Source organism: Mytilus galloprovincialis, chromosome 6, assembly GCF_965363235.1.
Source record: "Mytilus galloprovincialis chromosome 6, xbMytGall1.hap1.1, whole genome shotgun sequence".
Lineage (NCBI taxonomy): Eukaryota > Metazoa > Mollusca > Bivalvia > Mytilida > Mytilidae > Mytilus > Mytilus galloprovincialis.
This window is the reverse complement of record NC_134843.1, coordinates 13,449,448-13,472,739: the sequence shown is the minus strand read 5'-3', so window position 1 is coordinate 13,472,739 and position 23,292 is coordinate 13,449,448. Positions and strand designations below refer to the sequence as shown.

Here is a 23,292-nt window from a genome sequence, read left to right as displayed (position 1 = left end):
ATCCTTGAGTAAACAAAACAAAAATATGAAATGACAAAATCCAATTATTTACACAATTTTTGAAATAATGTTTTTGGGGATGTTTTCCTTGTATTTAACAAACGAAAATAGATATGCATCGCATTGATGTAATTCAATCGCCTTTTTCAAATATTGATATAATTTTCTTGTATTTCTTGACGTCAAATTTCTTTTTAATGACAGAGAAAAAGGAACCCATATGATACACTTGAATTTATTGGACACTTTTATAGAATATTTCTCGGTTAGATGATGATCATGATGTAATGAACAAAACCTTTAGGTAATAATGTATGACATTTCTTCTTCCTTGATATTTCTATTTTATAATAAATGTGATGTAAATAATGGCTTTGCTCCTTTGTCTCTGATAATAAAACCTACAATCATCAACTCATTTGTCATAAATGTTTTGATATTTCCCTTTTATACATCTATTGAATGTCAGAATTTTATACGTGAAACATGAAGAAAATACATCTCTGATGCATTATCGTCTGCGTCTGAAATTGAAGATCTTGATAATGGAATTATATAAACATGAGATCCGTAGAGGATTCCAAAGTTGAAAATTAAATCAAAAGACCAACTACCATTGCGTTATCAGAGAATGATATTGATAAATAGACACTTAAAGTTAGGATCATTTACAGAAATCAATGAAAAACAATAAGAAAGAAAATACCTACTGAGGGATTCATAGAATGGTCTCTCTCAATATAGATGCTAAAAAGTAAGATAAAAAACAAAACTTGAAATCCCCCTTTCTTTGTCTACAGATACTTCGGAAACCTAACTTGATCACTACAATCATATTGTTTGAACAGATGATTAAGGAAACACCAAAATCATCTTTTATCTTTAGATCCTAAATGGATCACAAGAATCATTTCTATCTACAGAACCTGTTTCGACTAGTAGAATCATGGTCTATCAACGACACCTGTTTGGACCAGTAGAATCATGGTCCATCAACGAAACCTGTTTGGACTAGTAATGTCATGGTCTATCAACGAAACCTGTTTGGACCAGTAGAATCATGGTCTATCAACGACACCTGTTTGGTCCAGTAGAATTACGGTATATCAACGAAACCTGTTTGGACTAGTAGAATCATGGTCTATCAACGAAACCTGTTTATACCAGTAGAATAATGGTTTTCAACGAAACATGTTTGGACTAGTAGAATCATGGTCTATAAACGAAACCAGTTTAGACCAGTAGAATCATAGTCTATCAACGAAACCTGTTTGGACCAGTAGCATCATGGTCCATCAACGATACCTGTTATAGTAGTATTCCGCTGTTCAATAGTCATAAATCGATTTAACTGAAACAAATCCGGATCACAAACCAAATCTGAATGAAGTAACTGAATGAATCAGTAGAACCAAAATCAATTTATAAAACCTGAATCTACCACAAAACTAAATTAAGTATAGAACCTGAATGGACTAGTTGAATCAACGTTAATTTGTAGAACTTGAATAGTTCGTAATAGTCCTTTTCTACCAACAAAACCTCGATGTATTAGAAGAATCGTCAAAAATGCAGACCAGAATGGATTATCAGTTTTTTTTTTCCATTTATAGAACCTTTTTGGATCACAATAATGATTTTCTATCCACAGAATATAAATTATTGATGGTTAAAATCATCTTTTACCGACAGATCCTGAGTGGATCAACAACGTTACACTCTTTCTACAAAACCTGAATAAATCACTCGAATCATTTTCTATTTATAGATGGTTCAGTAGAATCTTCTGCAATTAACAGAACCTAAATTAAATACCAAACCGATTTTCTATCTAAAGTACCTGAATGGATCATAACAAGCACCTTCCATCTACAGAACCTGAATGAATCATGCAAACTATCTTCTTTAAAAAGAAACTACACTTGAATCATCTTTTAAATATTCGTCATTTACATTCTTGTTGCATGTTATTTGAATTACTAGATATAGGAAGATGTGGTGTGAGTGCCAATGAGACAACTCTCCATCCAAATAACAATTTATAAAAGTAAACCATTATACGACCTTCAACACGGAGCCTTGGCTCACATGGAACAACAAGCTATGAAGGGCCCCAAAGTTACTAGTGTAAAACCATTCAAACGAGAAAACCAACGGTCTAATCTATATAAAACACGAGAAAAAACAAGAAACACGTAAAAATTTCATAAACAAACGACAACTACTGTACTTCAGATTCCTGACTTAGGCAATGCAAACATTTGCAGCGGGATTAGAATACTTATTTTTACCGAACTGTTTCGATTCTTTTAAGGTGTAATGGCCCGTTTATACTTAAAACATTTTTATATAACAGATATGTATATGCATAAGAAGTTCTTAAACAAACTAATTTTTTTAATAAATAAATCAAACTAAGGAAAAAAATCAAATAATCACCGGCGCGTCGTTTTTCAAGAAATAACCATAGAATTGGGCCCCATCAAACTAATAAAAAATGTTTTACGCAAAAAATAACTCGAGTTTGAGAAACTAGAACATATTGTCATAAATATTGAATGTTCACTTAAATCCATATACTCGAAGAAAAGCATACCACATCATTTAATTATTATTAAAAAAATAACGTCTACTATGACAACTCAGTGCATGTACCTTACAGCAATATAAACGTCTCAAGAAAGTCTTAAAGGAAAAGTATTTTGTAAAAGGAAGTTAATTTGAAATTTAAAGAGGAAACCATAGACTATATCAATAAAATATCTGGCGGAGATCATGTTGAAAAAGAAATCACAGCCTTTCAATGTGTTAAAGGTATCAACTAATCTCAAAAGTATAATATTAGCAAAGTAATAAATCTGAAGTTGTTATAAGGTTTTATGTTTCCAGGCAAATATGTGATATGTAATCAAATAAAGGAAAAACATCAAATTGATGTTTTATTGTTTGAAATGAGGACAAATATGGCTTTATATAACTAATAAAACTAACTTCTATTTGATATTTCCTGAAAACAATCGTAAATGTCGTTTTTATCAACGTCCTGGCGATTTTCATTAAAATAAACAAGTTAAATATGGAGGAACTACTTAACATCTGAGCCCATACTGTGAATAAAAACACGCAACTTGACAAAGAAATGTCATTGTATGGTTCCTACTGAGAAAAACTTTGTAATAGAATTAAGCGCTCTAGTAAATCACGTTATATGGATAATTGTGAGATTAATCCCAGAGAAATGATAGCATTTTAAGTTTGTAAGTGGTAGCTACACAGCAATGATCATTCAATAATATAATCATTGATCTCCGAGCATCGACAGTATTGTTTATTGCCTGGGTGATATTACTGGACGGCAAACGGGCACTTGTTGTATCAGCAACAAACACGATACTAAATTATATCGGATATTGTTTACACTAATACAATTTCCAATATAAATATTATTGCTTCATTCCTCAATGTCTGGCAGTGATTTGATTATACATGGGTGACCGGTCAACGTAATTATAAGAATATTCAGTTAGCTGACAGACGCTCTTGTCTTTTAGAGATACAAATGCAGTTATAATGTTTTACAATGCAGATTATGTCCTCATAGGTGAAAGGATATCTTACTCTGGATTGCATATCTGATCTTTATTCTATGTAATTCAAAATGAAGCATATTTCCCAACCAACAGTTGGTATACTAGCAGTCATTAATACTAGAATAAGACGACATAAAATTACAATTTTAAAGTACGAACGAAATGGTCAAAAGGAAAAATTGAATGTATCTGCTGGTCAGAAGACAACGCATGCACGAATACAAGACGATGGTACAATTACTTAACAATGCACTCATCATAGATACTAAAGAAAGAAAGATAATTGCCCAAAAATATTTGTTATGTCCACTAAATGTAAAATTATAATTTTGAAAATACTTTGATTATTTTATATTGACGTTTACATTCTGACGCCAAACACGCGACTCTTAGAAATGAATGTGGTTTTAAATTTTGATAGATGCTTTTTGTGTTTCTTTGTTAAATATTTGTCTGTTTTTGTTCTAAATGAGATTATGACACAGTGATGACTGTTGTATATATAAAAAAGAAGATATGGTATGATTGCCAATGCGACAACTGTCCACAAGAGACCAAAATGACACAGACATTAACAACTATAGGTCACCGTACGGCCTTCAACAAAGAGTAAAGCCCATACCGCATAGTCAGCTATAAAAGGCCCCGATATGACAATGTGAAACAATTCAAACGAGAAAACTAACGGCCTTATTTATATAAAAAAAAATGAACGAAAAACAAATATGTAACATATAAACAAACGACAACCACTGAATTTCAGGCTCCTGACTTGGGTCAGGCACATACATAAATAATGTGGCGGGGATAAACATGTTAGCGGGATCCCAACCCTCCCTCTAACCTGGGACAGTGGTATAACAGTACAACATAAGAGACGATATTTGACAATTCTACCTAGTATGTCTGTTTTGCATCATTATAAATATAATGGAATTTGATACAACTATCATACACGTGAGAGGTTAAGCGCTATAAAACAATGCTCAATTCGCCATTTTCTACATTTGAAAATGACTGTACCAAGTAAGGATTATGACAGTTGCTGTCCATTCGTTTAATGTGTTTTATCATTTTATTTTGCCATTTGATGAGAGACTTTCCGTTTTGAATTTACCTCGGAATTCAGTTTTTAATGATTTTACTTTTTTATTTAGTTGTTTGGATCGTTTTACACATGTTTTATATATTGTATATATATGTTTGTAAGAAAATTGTTGTTTCGTAAATTTGTACATTTACAATGTTCAACGTTTATCATTCTAGTGTTGATAATATTTCAGTTTTCTTTACAAATATTTTTTTGTCGTGTTTACGTAATATCTTGTAATAACAATTAGAAATTCCCATGTTTAGCTTTAGGTCTCCTCATTAAAAATTGTTTTTAAATTACTCTGAATACTTAAAAGAATTTCAACGAATTCATTAATGATAGAAACGGAACTCGGATCGAAGGAATTTTTATATATCCTTTGGTATGCATTTTAATATTTTAGAGTGCAATTCGTTTTACCACACACTAGTTATCTCTTATAGTATAAATATACAGAATATTCGAGTGCAGCGAGTGCAACGAGTGAACGGCTATCAAATAAACTGATCACGTGGTAGTGGCTAGTGCTTCGTTAATTGGTTCTTTAAATACAAGACCTTGGCGCTGTCAAATTTTAGATAAAACATTATTAAAAAATACTTCTAACAATCCTCTTCCTTGTAGCGAGAGTCCATCATAAACTATGAATCTAATTGTTGGTATCCTAAAGCCATCAACCGCGCATTACATCACAACATGATATGTCAGCAGTATGTACAGGCTACTCAGATACCATCATAAAACGGCTATAACGTCATAATTTTACATCTAAAATTAGCAATTTCTTTGAAGAAAGCCTAATGAAAGGGACAAAAGTGTTTCAGTATAAAGTTATATCATGATGGCTTTTATAAAGGTTGTTTTGAGTTGACCTGTCATTTTGAGCTAATTATTTCAGCATTTGATTTGTCAGTTTATGCATTTTTAACAATGATTTTATGTAGGTAATATACTAATGGCTTTTTGTATTTATATCTATATCCTCTGTCTCTATCATTAAAGAATCGATTTTAAATCTTTGCCCGTTTTTAATTCTTTATTAATGTGTTGGTTTCTCTCTGAGACTACTGTTCATCAGTTCAGTAGTCTCGGATTTCTCTCTAGTCATCTCATGTACTGGGAAAATTTAAAATATAATCGGAAGGTATTCTTTTTTTAATATTTTATGGTCTTGTTTCGATTATAACTTTTTTTTCTTCTTTAAAATTCAAAACATGTAATGGATTTAATATTGCCAAATTAAAGTATCTATAACAAGGCAACTGTCACACACACTCAAAAACAACCCTGTATGGATTAAAATCATTTACGGTTTATTTAGCTATTTTGTATTGATCGACAGAACACAATTATGTAGACCATGGTCCTTCACGTCCTATCACGTGTTCTATTAAGATTAATGCCTGTCACGATTGTGATATGACCCCATCTGATATCATACGCTTCAAAAGTATAAACATCTTGTATTCACCGGCGTTATTTTTTACGCGGTGCCTGCAAAATACATCTCGTTCTCGTGTTTTGGCGCTTAACAGGTCACTGTCGGGAATAATTAAATAATTAGAAACGATAACAAAAGACAGTAGAAATTGATAGATTGTTACTAAATTTAATAATGATGCAAAAGTGAATGACAATAAATGAACTAATTTTGATATCTGTTTCAATTTTCCTACGCAAATCTTGGTGAGCTCCTCATCTGTGCAGTGTGGAAAACCTCAAAGACTTGTTTGCTATAAACAACCTTGAATGGTAACCATCCTTCTCTAACTTTTTATAAAAATGAAAATTTGTTGAGAAACAACTATAATATATATTGAAGCTAAATTGGGTAAACAAGAGATGTAATAAATGCTAACCTTGAATGACTAACAGAAGAAAGGCTGTGACGTTAAGTTTAATACATCTGCAGACACACCTTGGAACTAAAGATGTGTAAGGGAGTGTGAGCAACTGCTTAGATGAAACATTACATTTTGTTCACCGAAAGCTACTTCAAAGTCTAGTGGTTTTTATTTTTTTGCGTTTTTTCAGGGGGTGTTATTTTTTATTTTTTTTAATTAAAATATACTTCTTGCAATGGAGTGTCGGATAATACACGTTTGTTTAGCTGTCTTATAGCTTTGTGAATGATATTCTAAAAGAAAGACGAAGATTTGTAAAAAAAAAATATAAAGTCTGTGTTTACTTTTGTCTTAATATTGCAAATACAATGTAATTTTGTAAACTTATTTCCCATAATGTTTTTCTCATAACTCTTTTAGAGTAGATCTTGTATGTTTATGTCTATGGTATAGTAACCTTTTTGTATTTGTTATGAAGTAAGACGTGATTCTTAAATAAAGTAGCGTATTGTCTTGTATTTGCAGTGTAGTATAAAACCCATTGTTTATCTATTTTTGAAAAAAAGTGTCAAATGAAAATATAAAAAAAGTTTTTCGTTTATAATATTAGCAATATAAGTTCCAAATCACTAAATATTCAGATTTTTTAGCATTAGTATAGCTATAGTCTCTAAACATAACTGTATACAAATCTTTAGAAAAAAAAAACAATATCAACCCTTTCTCCTGTATATTCGGAACCCTTTCTCAAGTATATTCGGAAGCTTTTCTCCTGTTTATTCAGATATGATTTTATTACTAGAAGAGTATAAATATAATAATTATCATCTAAAATATTTCTCAAACAGTTTTTAGTTGATCCTTTTAAAATAAATTGTCATAATAACCAAACATTTCACCAAATTAACTTTAGAAGGATCGTTGTTATCGCTACCTACATTTATAGTGTGAAAAATCACCGTTTATGGAGTAATCAAAAACATTAATACAATGGGTCTACATTGAATTGAAGAATAAAGCAACCTCGCTTCAGCTAGATCTCTAATCAATTAATATAAAATGTAAATTTCAAATTAAATCAAATCAGTTGCATAACAACTATTGTTACATATGAACATATGTTCTATAAAGCGAGGTTTTGGACATAATAAATTAAAGACATGCATTTGAAGTAAAGAAAAGAAATATCGGCTAAGGCATTGATAAATTACTGTTAGTGCATAATTAATTTTGAACAAATGATTGTAGACGGTAAGATATCATTTTTTGGGGGAACGATGAATATTTACAAACGAATATTATAATAATATGGCAAAAAGAAGCTATTCACAAAATAATCGAGTCTGGTTGTATCGAAAATTCCAAAGAAACTTCTTCAAATATCCATAACCTTTTAAGAAAAACAACAATTGCGTCTATTCGCCATTCCATAACAACAAAACAAATTAGGATGATTAAACGGGACAATTTATAGATACTTCAGAAGGTATTATATCATAGTGTTAAACCATACTAGACAAATACTCTCAAATAAGTAAAGAAAACTACTCCATGGAGATTTAGTTTATGCCTCTACGATACAATAAATCACTGGTAAATCATATAAAGTGCGTCAGAATGTGTCACGTGAGATGAAGAAGCTAGAAAAGTAGTCCGGGAAATCAAATTGCACATAAATAAATAAAGAGGCGGGTGCGATTTTGTACTTTACAAATTATACACGTGTGAAAAACAATAAAATAATCTACACTTATATGTCATTACAATCTTGAAGATTGCGGGGTTATTTTAAAATATGGAATTTGGTTGTTGTCGCATTAATGTAAGAAATGACTCCGTTATTGTTTTCACAGGAAATATGATAGACAAAAACAAGCTAGGTTATCTTTTTTCAGTTATCATGTTGTGTCCTTCTTTGCGACTCGTAACTCTAATGAAAGAATTGTGAAATGCGTGTCTTTTTTGTTTTCGATGTCCTTTAATTCGTCAATGATGCTTTTAGGACAAATGAAGATTTAAGATCACGACGTAGAATTTACCCCTGTTATATTAGTGTTTTATTATTCATTATGCACTATACCATTACCCTCTGCAGAATTTTCAATCTTTATTCATCTGCGTAGTGTTTTATGGGCTTGTTTAATGTTTCAATTCGTCATTTGTGGTGTTAGTTTTTTTATCTGTTGTTTTTTCTATTTTATTTTTTTTGTTGCCATGCTGTTTTTCTTTGATAAATGTTTCATTTCTTTTCCGTTGTCGTTCCTTCGCCAAATTTTGAAGTCACAAAAATTCATGTTTCAAAGACACCATTGTATACACAGTCACAATGAGTGTCGTTAACAGAGACATCTCTATTTCCCGCTGATGTTTCTAAGTGATTTGTGTTTATTGATTGATGTTTAACGCCAATTAATTGCATAAAAGTACATTTACAAAAAGGTTGATATCTTCCACATTATAATACAGGGTTATATGTACTATAGTGTAATTAACAATCAAAAGCTAGTTTGGAACCATAGGAAGACTTTGAAATGAAACTTTCATGTTTCGTACAAATGTTTCAGCAATTTTTAAATGATGAAGTAACAGAGTGCATTTAATTTCAAAGATATATGTTTCTACCTTGAGATATTTTCTAAGTATGAGTAATTAAATACTTGTGATCACTTGTGTTTTCATTTCCAGCACAATTAGAACGTATATTAAACTCTCGAAAACTGAACAGCTTTTTTGAAAGCAACCATAACGTTTGTCATATTCTGAAGAGCTAATTAAGAACATAATAAAAGTAAAACACAAGAACTAATAATTGTTTTTTCTACCAGTATGTTATTACAAAAAACTTGAATTAATCATAGTGTTTTTAATATGTGACTGTAATTACTTAGTCTATATTGATTATTGATTTGTCAAACACACAATGAGTCTAATCGAAGTCAAATTGTACCAGAAACCCACAGTAAAGCGTATCAAATGAAAATTATTAAGATGTCCTGAGGCTTGGACATATAATGTTTATGATTGGTAGATTCTATCATTCATGAATAAGCATTTCAAATTGTATGTGTAATACAGGAAAGAATTAACAAAGACAGCAGTTTACAGGATTCAGCATCATTATATCTGAAACACAAGTTTGTCAAAAACTCCTACCAAAGACTTCATATACAGGCGCTGCTGAGATATTGGAAATTGAAAACTGAACTATTCCCTTCTGTCGTAAAGTTTTGTTCTCACTCAACTCTCCTTGTAAACGTATAGACAAAGTCAAGATAAATCAGACTTTTTTGTGTCTATTGTATTCCTTATTTCAAGTACAATGTGTTCAACATAGTCAACGAACGTTGTGGTGAATTCTGCAGTCAAAGAACATTATCTTATAGTGTAAATAGTAGTTTGCAACCTGTCTCGTATTATATTTTAATGAATAAGTCAACAAGTAGAAGGAGCAAGTTTGTCTCAAATGGGAATTCCGTTGTTTGTTGACAAGCACAAGTCATCCTTCAAACGTAACAAAAATATATTGTCAATCAAGAAATCAAGTACTGTAAAAATGTCAGTTTCAGAGATTGTTTTTGCTTGAATCAGAGTTTTTATTTTTCAAATTTAAAATTTCAACTTATACTAAAACAAGACGTTTGTATATAAACTTTAAAATGAAACAAAGCCATTTTTATTCAAAATTAACTTCGGATGTTTCGAACTTTTTTAAAGTGTTTAAGGATGTTTGCTGCCCAGTTTCATAATAAATAACTTTCCTTTAAACTAGTATATAGTGATAGTGGATTAATTGAAGAATCAAAAAAGCAAAAAAAATGTAGGGGTCAATGTACTTGTTTTTGAGATATTAGCCATTGAAAATTAGACATTTAAATGGATAAAACCAGAGGATTTCGAAAATATGACAAAAAGTCCAAAACATGACAAGCAAACATCCTTAAGAGACAATGGTTTTGATATCATTTCAAGAGTGGGAAAATTTGTGAATTCTTTCAGATTTTTTTTTAATTTTTCGGTATGTACATCCAATGCACACCTCCGCTAATTTACAATGTAGGTAGATACAGTCTCGGAAGCTTGACTTTGATTGCTGTTAGTGATCTAAAAATAAGTTTCGTTGACAACTTTGAAAACCAATCATTATAACGTTGTTTGTAGTTCTGAAAAATACATTTTTTATCTTTCGACGTTGGAACATAGAACAAAAAGATTTCGTCTTTGGTAAATTTTGTGGGGTATATGTTGAGTTTCAAAGTTAATTGTCAATACTTCATTTCGTTATCCCAAGTAAATTGACAATAGTCAGTTTTGTTATCCCAGGTAATTATAAATTGCAGTTACCAAAATAGGTTACCACAAGTAAATTGTCAACAAGTAAGTCATATATTTCAAGTGAATTGCCAATTATACCTAATTCCGCTATCCCCCAAGTGAATTGTCAATACCTAATAGAAGGAATTCGAAAATTCTAATAAATGTAACATTTTGTTTATTTTACCTAAAAGGTGTTTATCCTGCGGACGTTGTCATTATAATGTCGGTCGAAGGAGTAGTAGTTTTGACAAAAACAAAAATGATACCCGTGTCGCAAGCGAAGGAATTATCAATGTTAAATTAAATACCACTGCTCAAAGGACATGTATATTTACGTTCTATTCATTTTAAAGAAAATGGCATAAACATGATGTTTTGACTGTCCAAGGATATCAGTATTGATAGACATATCAATTTCGAAAGCAATATTGCTGTCCCAAAAGCAGTATTTTTTTATCGAGATAATGCCAACCATAACGTTTATTTCAATGAAGAAACCAGAAAGATTTTAGACGCATGTTTTTGTTGGGGAAAAGGTTAACAAAAATATGATGGAAATAGTTGACAACATTTCATACGAGGAAAGTTATTTTGACAGTAAGCAATGCAAGTATAGCAGTTGCGTTATAAGTAAAGGCGTCAAATCTCTTACACATCAAGTGTTGAAATTAACCGGAAAGTGATCATCCAATTTCTTCCGTTTAACTGTTCGAAAGACACTAACTCACAAAAGAGACCGGAGCAATCCAAACATCAAGAGATATACATTGATTCACTAAAAATATTTAAACAAATCAATTGTAATATCATTACATTCCAATCGAATGGTTTTAAATTATGACTGCAACATTTAAGGGATGGATCGCCTTATACATTACTCAGGGTTAACGTCACACCGAATGTATTCATCTAACGTATAAGACTTTAGCGAGAGAAATGTTTGTTTTACTGAAAAGTTATTACACCAAGGTTTTTGATATTACAAACTAGTAAAAACATTTACTAAATTTTATCATCGGTATAAGGAAATCATTCGTAAATATAAATCAACATGCAGACATCTTGTACGTTCAGGAATTTCACATCCAATCTTTTATGGTAATATTCTCTACAAAGCACAAAAATGTCAGTGTTCACCTCAAAGCTAACAAAACCTTTAAACAGACTTATTAAAAAGGTATATAGTTACGATACTGTTGTCAGGTCATTAAGATTGCATATTTTGGGCTTTAATATTGATTCTCTTATAGGGTCTTTTCATCGGAATTAAACACATTTATTCTAAAACCAGTTGTTGGCATGACACGGGTTAGGTTCTTCTCATATAGTACATGATCGTATAATACTATATAGGAGGGATTGTGCCTGATATTCATATGATGAAGACATAATCTTTCAATCAGTTTAATTGAGGTCTGATGCTGGCATGTCAGTAACTGCTAGTAGTCTGTTGTTATTTATGTATTATTGTCATTTTGTTCATTTTCTTTTGTTTCATATTCTGACATCGGTACTCTGACTTCTCTCAAACTGAGTTTAAGATTTACTATACGTTTTGTTGTGCTTTTTTTCTACATTGGCTAGAGGTATAGGGGGAGGGTTGATATCTAAAAAAACATGTTTAACCCCGCCGCAATTTGGCGCCTGTCCCAAGTAAGGAGCCTCTGGCCTGTTTTAATCTTGTATGATTTTGAATTTTTAGTTTCTTGTGTATAATTCGGAGTTTAGTATGACGTTCATTATCACTGAACTTGTTTTGTACATATTTGTTTAAGGGGCCAGCTGAAGGACGCCTCCGGATGGGGGAGTGTATTGCTGCATTGAAGACCCATTGGTGGCCTTCAGCTGGTGTCTGCTCTATGGTGGGGTTGTTGTCTCTTTGACACATTCCCTATTTCAATTCTCAATTTTATCTAACCTCTTATGAATATTCAACATTGTAATAGTCTGAGCATTTCACAGGGTTTCAGGTCAATACGTGTGTCCTGTCGAAAAATAATGCAACTACCCAGGCCCAATGTTGTTCGTTATATCATGACGTCGTTAAGCTGCTAAAAATGGAAAAAGAGGGACACATAACTTCAAAATATTAAAGTGTGACAAACAAAAACACATCGCTTAGTAGAATGTATATCTTTACGAGGTTTGCCGAGGTTTGGCGTGAAAATTAAATCTAATAATAATACCTCTAAGTAAACAGCTGGTGGCATTACTACTACGGCGACCATTATGTCCGCTACGGCAAGGGAACATATAAAATAATTCGTGGCTGTTTTCAACTGTCTTTCACGAACAACACTCATAACGACAAGGACGTTTCCAAACACAGTTAAAAGCGGGAAAAACAACAATGCGAAAAGCCAGTATCTGTTGGCAGCAAGTACATCTGTTTCCTCTGTAGAATTATGAAAATCACCGGTAGTGTTTAATGTTACCATATCTGTTGTTAACCCTGTCGTCACTTCCGCTGTGCTGTTTGATATCCATGACGTATCATTAAACAGACACCAGGTGTCGTTGTCATCACATATGAACGGCCACAAGTCCGACATAGAAAACGTAGTTCCAATATCAGCTGTGTTTTTCGTTGTTTCGGAAATACCACGCTTGACTTCATAATTTGTATTGTCGTTTGGCAAGACTGACTTGTCGTCTAGATTGGTACTTATGTTCATGGCGAGTATGGTTCTTAAACAACGGTTTCTAAGGAGATGTCCTTTGACTTACTGTTTTACGTTATGAAGACATACTAAACTGTTTTTATCTCTAAAACGGTGCATTCTGTATTAGTTCTCTGAAAATAATATAAAATGAGAATTATATGTTTTTACCAAAAATGATGCATTATCTACAACATTAAGAAAATATTAACAATTATAAGAGATTGGTATTAAATCTAGTAATGATCGTCGATGAGGATTTAAGTGAACAACAATGAAAACACCCTAAAAAAATGTCAACTTTTAAACCGTAGATCTCCTTTTGATACTTATATATACTGACAAAACATTTAAATACATGATCAAACCTTTGTTTTAAACATCCAACGGCTTCCTATGCCCTATGCTACCTGTGTCTGTTTAAAAGTTTCAAGTATATGTGTATGTATTTTATATATCTAAAAAAAAATCTATTATCATGCATAAAACACAACATCTTTCAATTTTAGATTTAAATTGATTAAATCTCATCAAAATTAGTTTTACATGAAAAGGCAAAGATTTGAATTGACCATTTAAGCGTGATTTTGTCTCGTTTCGCTGTTTTGGATATATATACAGGATAACCTTTTGTAATTAGCAGTTTCTTTGAAGAAAGTTAGTGTTAATATTTTAACTAGAATAGCCTATTATACCAGTAACAAATCATGTCATGAATACTAAAGATATTAAACTAATAGGACCACATCCAGTGGGAAATATCCTTCTGAGAAAATGTACTAATTAATTCTCTCTTAGAGAATTGTGGCTTCTGGTTTAATGGACATTTTTATTTGAGTGCGTATTTCGTCACAGTTTTATGGGTTCATTAGGGACGTCATTTCATTTTATTTAGTACGGTAAAAAGTTACCACCGTTTTGATGATGCATTTTTTTGGTTCGTTATCATGAAAACAATGCCACATCTTCGCATTTATTAATAAACTGCAATAAGTATGCATCTAATTATAATTCACTTCCTAAAGGAGATGTTGTACGATATGATTTTGGAAAATGTTTGTGTTTTTGTGTCGAAGTTTTAAAACGTTAAGAATTTCAACATGTTTAATAATATGTTAAAGATGTCAACTTATTGTGGTTTTTTTTTTACATTTAGTATCATTTAACCATAAACATAATTATGTTGTGTTTTTAACAGTTTACTTACCATTTGTATAAGAATATACGTTTTTATTTGAAAAGTATTTTATAAGTAAACATGGTAAACGGCGGAAGAAAGGATATATCTCATGAAAGTGACCGGAAGTGATCGAATGTGGGCTATGTTTAAATGATGAGTCATGACTAACAAAACACGGTTATTGTGCCCTCTATCTAGATCTCCTTTGCAGTTTAAAAAGGTTAAGACCAGTTTAAGAAGGGCATCAGGCAATAATATGTCCTTTAACTTTATTATTATCAATATTATAATAAGTCGCTTGTACCGAGGAGTATTATTGAATGATTTACAAATATTATTACACCAATTATGATATTGGATAAATATCTGTTGTAACACTCTAATATACTCCTCCATATATCATTTACAATTAGTAAACGACAAATTAGATCAACTATCGAGATAAACTTATATTACTTTATTTTTCAAATTTCGATTAGTCAACCGAAGTGTTAAAAACAAATTAACTTTGCACTATATGGATATAAGACTTTGTCTTAATTAGTCCTTAGTTTTATTGACTTATCGATGTTCATTACTGGTTGAAATGAAATATTTCACGTAAATAATCGTACACAGATGTCATATTTAGACGCTTTGAAGGGTAAAGTCAACACTGCAGTAAGCTCATCAATACAAAATTAACACTTTACCTCTGTCGGATCTTATAACAATGACACACACTTGACAGACTGTTCTCTCACATTGATATTCAACATCACCGAGTTCAAAGGCATACATGTGTATTGAAAGTCATGTGTTATTGTAAAATATAATTCAATATTTTTGTTTGCCAAGTTATGTTTGTCTATAATTTAGTGTTGTTCAAAAACATAATTCTAATATAAGACATTTGTAAGTTATAGTAGTGTCAGTTTATGGTAAAGTTTATATTTTGTTTTATATTTATGGATGATAACGATTGAATTTCGGCACAAGATCGGGCCCATTACAATTGGAGAATTAATAATTATTGAAAATAAAGAAATCTACTATTATGAATGTATAAGTTAAAGCTCAAACACCACTTTATTGTAACCTAAACATCTGTAACTTCCCTTGTAACTATCATGGTTACCTCGGATTTTTCATTGCATTTCCATAAACTATTCCAAAACAGTGTGCAATTATTGCATGATACACCACGGAAATTTAAATTCATCAATTCAAGTACGAATGACTTGAAAGTAATTCAAATCCAAGGTCTCCCAACTTTAATCTTGGTTATTTTTTTAAGATCTTCAAAAAATCAATGTTTAGGAAAAGAGATGCACGATTAATGTCAATGTTTCTGATTCTACCAAAAATAACATTGAAATCAAAAGAAAATTTAAATAAACATCATATTACGTATTTCAACTTCCAATAATTCAAATTTGAAATAAAAGGAAATATCATCCATACAAATTAATGTTAATGTAGTACGGCATATGTAACGGTTAACATACAAAGAAAAGGACGTGAATCGTATTTCCCCCCACCATACATTTGGTATCAAGTACCCAGTCAAGCTACAAGTACAGTGTGTTGTTGGTTGCTGGTTGCTGGTTGTTGTTGTTTATTTTTATGGATGAGTTGTGTAGGAGTGATCTGTTATACTATTGGTATGTTCATGTACCTAGTCAATCTACCTGGACAGTGTTTTGTTGATGATTGTTGTTTAAGGGGGGGTTTGTTGTAGGAGTGGTCTGTTATACTATTGGTATGTACATGTACCAAGTCAATCTACCTGAACAGTGTTTTGTTCATGATTGTTGTTTACGGGGGAGTTTGTTGTAGGAGTGGTCTGTTATACTGTAAATGGTGTTGATGAACTTTGTGATCATGTTATGTATTATTAAGAGTACAACTGGATTATTTTAATAGATACATATCAATTCCACTTCCAGTGCGATGTACTGTTCTGACAGGGTTAGGCAAACACTACCAGTTTCTCAATGATAAATATGAATATTTGACAGTATTCTTTACTTATTTAAATTTTGGCATCTCAGCTTGATACAAATTTTTCTGACTAAGATCGACTCTATGAATATTTAACAAAACCTCCCCTGCTAGTATGAGAGGAAATGAATGCGTGTTATTGCATTTTTTGTACTTAAAACGGCATGTCAAATCGATTAACCATGAAATTCAATAAATAGTTTTACAAAGTAAATATTATTTTTTCATCTTCTCGTAACCCTCAATTAGCCGTTATATAATTGTTTGTTAATTCTCAGAATGTTACAACTCAACAAACAAAACAAATTAATAAAAGATAAAAACTTGACGTTGCCGTGCATGTAATAACACAATCAACACAACATTAAATGTCTCTTTGAAAAAAGGGAATATGTTTCTATGACATCTACTAGAATCAATGTTCTGACGTTCAAAGACCGAATTACAAAACGCATCGTTTGATTGTGTAGTGGAGAGCTGTTCTTTTTCTATCTCGTATTTTCTTAAGCGAATGCTTCAGTTCATCCCCCCCCCCACCACAAATCAAACGTTTTAGATTCATGCTTTCAGCGTTGTTTTAGATATCTTGGCCTCGAATGAATACGATAAGTATATATCAAACGGAGAGAACATGGATGTTTCTGCTTACACAAAAGAATATATATCAGAAGGGAAAAAGAAATTGTATTTGTTACACATATCAAGGGAAAAAATAAATAAATTTATGAACCGTAAATAATAATTAAATATATATTGTGACTTGAGTGGAGAGTTGTCTCAATTGCACTCATACATGTATGTATGTACTATAACACATCTACCACATCTTCTTACGGTAACCTATAGTTGTAATCACAATTTAAGAATAACCCAACTTGAAAGGGAATATAATCTTTCCCGAATGAAAATATACCCCAAAAACTGTCTCTCTTGTCTCTCTTATGATGGAGATATACATGTTCTGAAAGGATGAACAGAGAAGTTTGAATTTTTCAAACATGATGTAAAACAAAAGTGAAATGTAAAATTGACAATGCCATAACTATACCAAATGTTAGAATAAAATGAAAACTGATATTGTTTTCTCACATGCTGAAAATCTACCCAAAGTGAAAACAACAAACAAAATTATAACATATAAAAAAGAAGATGTGGTATGATTGCCAATGAGACAACTGTCCACAACATGTTTTTTGATATGAATAAAATATACGAAAAGGACAGAGGGAATGTCCTAAGCAATTGAAAATATTATAAAAAAAACAATAACAATTAAAAATAAAAAAGACAACAAAAAGATTTTTTTCCGAAAAACGCATTCATTCTTTTCTTTTCTTTTCTTTGAAACCGCCTGTTTTACACAAATATGTTCGAACTATCAACAAATAAATGTTTTAGTCAGTAAACATTAATACTGATAGATTGCATGTTCGCAAACATATTTTACCCGGCACAATCTGTTTGCGTTCCTATTCGAAGAAAGGAACCTACGGTACAGTGGTTGTCGTTTGTTGCAGCTGTCTATCATAATTGAGTTCAATATCATCAACTTAAGTCATGTTTTGCTCATTGTGAGATGACCTGTTGTTCTTCACATCATTGTCCGTGGTCTTGTCTCATTGGTCATCATACCACATCTCTATAATTTTGTACCAATGATCGAGAATTTAACTTACCATCGAGTAAAGCTTAAGTTATTATAACAACCTCTATCCATCCAAATATCTCATCTCATTTTTCGGATATATATATATATTTTAATCATTTTAATTCTTACAATAAATACGCTTACAACTTAATTTATTTGCACTTTATGGTAAAAGAAAAAGTCCCTTGTTGCAGTTTTAGATCACTACCAGGATACAATTGTATGTACATATAGTTCTGTAATAGTTCAACATCCTCACTTGTTGTTTTGAAAAATACAAAATTAGAAATAATTCATATGTTTTAAGCATGTTATTTCCTTATTGTGAACAATTGGGGGAAGATGATAATATCCGTTTTTTGTTTAACACATTCGAACAACGTTTTAAACTTCATATTTAGATTACGTGATAAAATTAACTAAATATACCATCATAGAATCGTTAGGTGTTTATGGGTTGTAATACTATCCTTTTATTTACCAAAATATTTACAGATAACAAAGTAATTTCTTTTGTTTTCTCTAGACTTCCATTACCCATAGCAATATACAGTTATACCAACTATAAGATAGCAATCCTCTTTAGTTTGATCTATGTCAAATTGTACGTCTTATTTATGTCTACCATGTAGCGTGTTGATTGTATATTGTAACTAGTGTTATGATCAGTCATCATGAATATTCAACAATACTTATGGAACAACAAAAAAGGATAGCCATTCATGACACAAAACTAATACATGCACATCCAAAACATACATAAAGCTGTGCTTCATCTAAAAGTCACAGTGGGGCCTTTGCCAAAAATTAAAAAAATATAACCTGACTGCAAGTTTAAAGCGGACCCAAGCACTTATAACGAGTAAAATTCTTTACAAAATGATTCGGATGAACTTTTCCAGATGTACATGTAACACCACCAAATGGGCTTGGTCAAAAAAGATCACACTTGAAAAAAGTACTTAATTTAATAAGATAGTTCCTACTCATATTAATATATATATAAACAGAAGATGTGGTATAATTGCGAATGGAACAACCCTCCACAAGAGACCAATCCTTCTTCTAACCTGAGACATTGATGTAATAGTACAACATAAGAACAAACTATAAAAATCATTTGAAAAGAGCTTAGGTCATCAGATCGATCTTAAGCAAAGATACGTCGAACAAAACAGTGGTCGTGGCCGGGTACTTATACATCCCAGAAACAAAAAGACACGAAGTACGAATCTGAGAGTACATGCAGTTGAGCAAATTAACTAAATCCATTATATCACAACATCAAAACATTTTATATTATAATTATTTGCTTTATTGCGATGAATATTGACATTTATTTATTGCTTACTTTCCCTTTCTTTTTTAAATATAATATTCCTCCTGAAGTTGCTTCTTCAATTACTGCCCTTAATTTCAATCAGTTTAAATTTTCTATAATGATTTTCGGTGAAGCTTAAAATGTTTTAAAATGAAAAAAAGAGGTCATTTGTATTCGTGTAGATAACATATGTTTTGACAAAGGTTAACGTTATTACAGCTGCCTAAAACTATCCTTTTTAAATAAGATTTAGTGAATTTTATAAAATTTCATCTTTACTATTTTGAATTATTTCATTAACTTTCGATATATTTTTTTGTATGAGTAAAACAAAAAATTGTGCAAAAGCCTTGTTCTGGATAATATCAAAGTCGACTAATAATTGAATTGTGAGGCCATGACGTCAGTTAAACGAATTTTCCAGAATTTTTTCGCCTTTTAAATCGACGAACGGAAAAAGTTGAAATCCTACTCGGAAGATATATATATATATCAGCATTGGGTTTTTCCATTTGCAACACAGCATGACTCTTTATTTCAAATCTTACCTTTATTATTGTTGAATGACATCTTTCATAATCCGTTTATACTTATAACTGATAGTATTTACAATTTTCAAATCGCTATTACAACAATAACACTTCTCCCTGCCTCTTTTTGTATTAGTTTTTTAAGGAACTAGTACGTGTTTCATTCTGTCTACATGCTTGGTGGAATATTGGAAACAACAGGTGGACTAAGCTGAATCAATCGATAAAATAAACACCATTCATTCATGTTATTAAAGAAGAAAGTCCATATTGACAGAAGATAATTGATATGTAAATCTATTATCATGATATTTAATTCTTAATTTGATTCGATGTCGATTTTTTGTTCTTAAATTATTTTAATGTATAATTAATAAACGATTATCTTTGAATTAACATGTTGAAAACGAAATGATTAAATCAATTGCTATAAAAAAAGATTTCTAACGTTTCAACATGAATCAACTATCAGTACAGGGAGAGCACCTGTTTTGGGTTTAATATCTGCTCGCAGTTGGTATACATTTTTAATCATTAATTCAAAACTATTTTTGTGCGAAGAATTAGTATGCGTACACTCGACCTTAAGTTCGGGAAAATAAGATCTTTTTATAAGTTATAATTGGTTTTTGACAAGACTCTCAGATACTACGATTTTCATAGATCATTACTTGTGTCTTTTGACTTCATGCAAGTTGTGTTTTGTGCAATTTGATGAGTAATACGAAAAATAAAGAGATAGGGTATCAATGCCGATGAGACAAAATTCAAATGAATTAGATATAAGTAATTATAGGCAAATGTAAAACCTTCAGCAATGAGAAAAAACCATACCGAATATAGTCAGCTATAAGAAGCCCCGACATGAAAAATTGTGAAACAATTCAATTGTGAAAACTATCGGCCTATAACAAGTTTGATAAAATACAAAAGGAATACTATTAAACTCTAAATTTGATAAAAAATATTTATACAATAAAATATCTAAAATTTATTTGAACTTACTCTGTGTACTTGTGTAGTTCTGTGGAACCGTGCAAGTTATCTACATTTGTATTACAACCGACTCTTGAACGAATTAAACACTTGCAGAAAAATAGTCACATATCATGAAACCTTATTGAAAAAAATGCAGAAAAAATAATCACATATCATGATACTTTCACATATCATGAAACGTTATTGAAAAAAAAATACAGAAAAAAATGTTGCTATTATATTCCTTACACGTAAATAATAAACATTTTGTTGAAATGTAATATTTTTTTTCAAATCGTTAAACGGAGCCGTAAACATTATTTTTTAAATGTTAAGATATAACACACTGCTGAGGAAGTTACTTCAATGAAGGCATTGTATTCATTTGTATCTTGTTTCCGACACTTGACTGATTTAATTTATGCAGACGCATTTCCCTCAAAGATTTGTCAACAGTTACTGTTAAAAAGTTAGTCGAGAGGAGCAACACGGGTAAATTGTGCCCTCATCCTACAGTCCAAATGATTCTCCAGTGGCGTATCAAGGGGAAGGGTTCTGGGGGTTGGAACCCCCGTTTTTGGACGATAAATGCATTTGAATGGGGACAAATAGTTGGACCCTCTCCCGCTTTTTGTCCTGGGTTGGGACCCCCCCCCCCTTTTTTTCAAATTGCTGGATTCGCCCCTGAACTCTTTTCCATATTTCCTACGGAAGTTGCCCTAAGCTCACCCTTTTTCGCTTATCCAATTTCATACATCAAACAATTCTGTTTTTTTTTAAGTAACTACTAACCGCAAACCCTTTTCCTCAAACATAAACTGCCCGGGAAACTTATGAGTACGGGTTGTACGATTTATTCTCTAAAAGTATATTACGTAATAAAAAAAATAAACTCTATAAATATTCCTTGTGTATAATTCACACTTTTTAACTAAATTGCGAAGTGGTACACTCAAACTGAACATTGTAACAGGAAGATATACTGGCATGGCTAGAAAATTACGTTTATGTTAATGTTGTAATATGCAGTGTGTTGAAAACGAATACCACTTTTTATTAGTATGCCCTACCTATAGATCAATAAGGCCTATATATTTGCAAAATTCTATTGTTCTTGACAAAACCTTACTAAATTACAGTATTTATCTAAATTGAAGTCTGTTTTACATATTAAAAAATTGTGTAACTACATAAAATCAGATCACATATTGTTACTTAATGTTATTTGCTTTCTTATAATGATTTATATGTATTGATCTCTGCTGTTTATCATGTTTTTCGTTGCTATAGCATATATATGCTTTTTGCAATAAAGTGTTCATTCATTGACCAACAATGTAACTTTATGAGTAAAAAGTAAAATCACAAAAATACTGAACTCAGAGGAAAATTCAAAAAAATATCTAAAATCAAAACGATCAAGACATACTAGAGTTGACAAAAAAATGAATCAAATCTGCAAAAAAAAGAAAATAACAAAACTCTGGAAAAACTGAGCCAAAAAATCAAGATCGTTGTGGGATTTTCTTGCCTAAATCATAATGTGTAAATTTCATATAAGAATTTGTTAAAGGAAATGTTTTTCATACGAAGTATTTACAGACAGACGGACAGACTTATGTATGCATAATACGTCCTGTATTTGACGTTCATATACACATTGAACAAAGGTTATACAAGTAGAAAAGTAGTTTACTTGCTGTGCCCTTTTGGTTGTGTCTAATTTTAAATATTTGTTTGGTCATAAAATGTATTTTAAATAACAAAAATCTAACATTTTAAAGAAATGGTGTAAAACTAAACCAGATTTGATTTAATCTATAGTGTTATTGCTTTTTATTTTTATGAATTTCCCCAATCAAACGTAACTTTTAAAGTATGTATAATATCAATGCAATTTTAATATTGAGAATTGAACTTCGACTGTTTTGTATGTCTAGCCATATCATTAAGATGGTACATAACACATCTGTGATATCATAACTCTGTAAAAATCACCTGAACATAATAATCAATTTAGACAATTAAAGTGCACCGTTACGTTTTAAATATGATATAATGGTATGGAAAAATCTGTGCAGCTGAGTAACTCATGACAACAACGGGCTACATTTGAGAAAAATGACTGTAAAGATTTTACCCATTTCTGCC

General features: G+C 31.2%; 1 protein-coding gene across 4 annotated transcripts in view; it reads right to left on the bottom strand.

Moving 5' to 3' along the window:
• The window catches only part of LOC143078984 (dopamine D2-like receptor), a 162,594-nt gene that overhangs the window by 7,751 nt on the left and 131,551 nt on the right, over positions 1-23,292 (bottom strand). For 2 of the 4 annotated variants that reach the window (XM_076254071.1, XM_076254072.1), the window contains one exon: positions 13,028-13,635. In XM_076254071.1, the coding sequence (XP_076110186.1) occupies positions 13,028-13,516 (489 nt within the window). In that variant the 5' untranslated portion in view covers positions 13,517-13,635. Of the gene's footprint in view, positions 1-13,027; positions 13,636-20,181; positions 20,375-21,168; positions 21,202-23,292 lie in introns of those variants that run through there. The other 2 variants (XM_076254074.1, XM_076254073.1) reach the window with 2 other exon arrangements.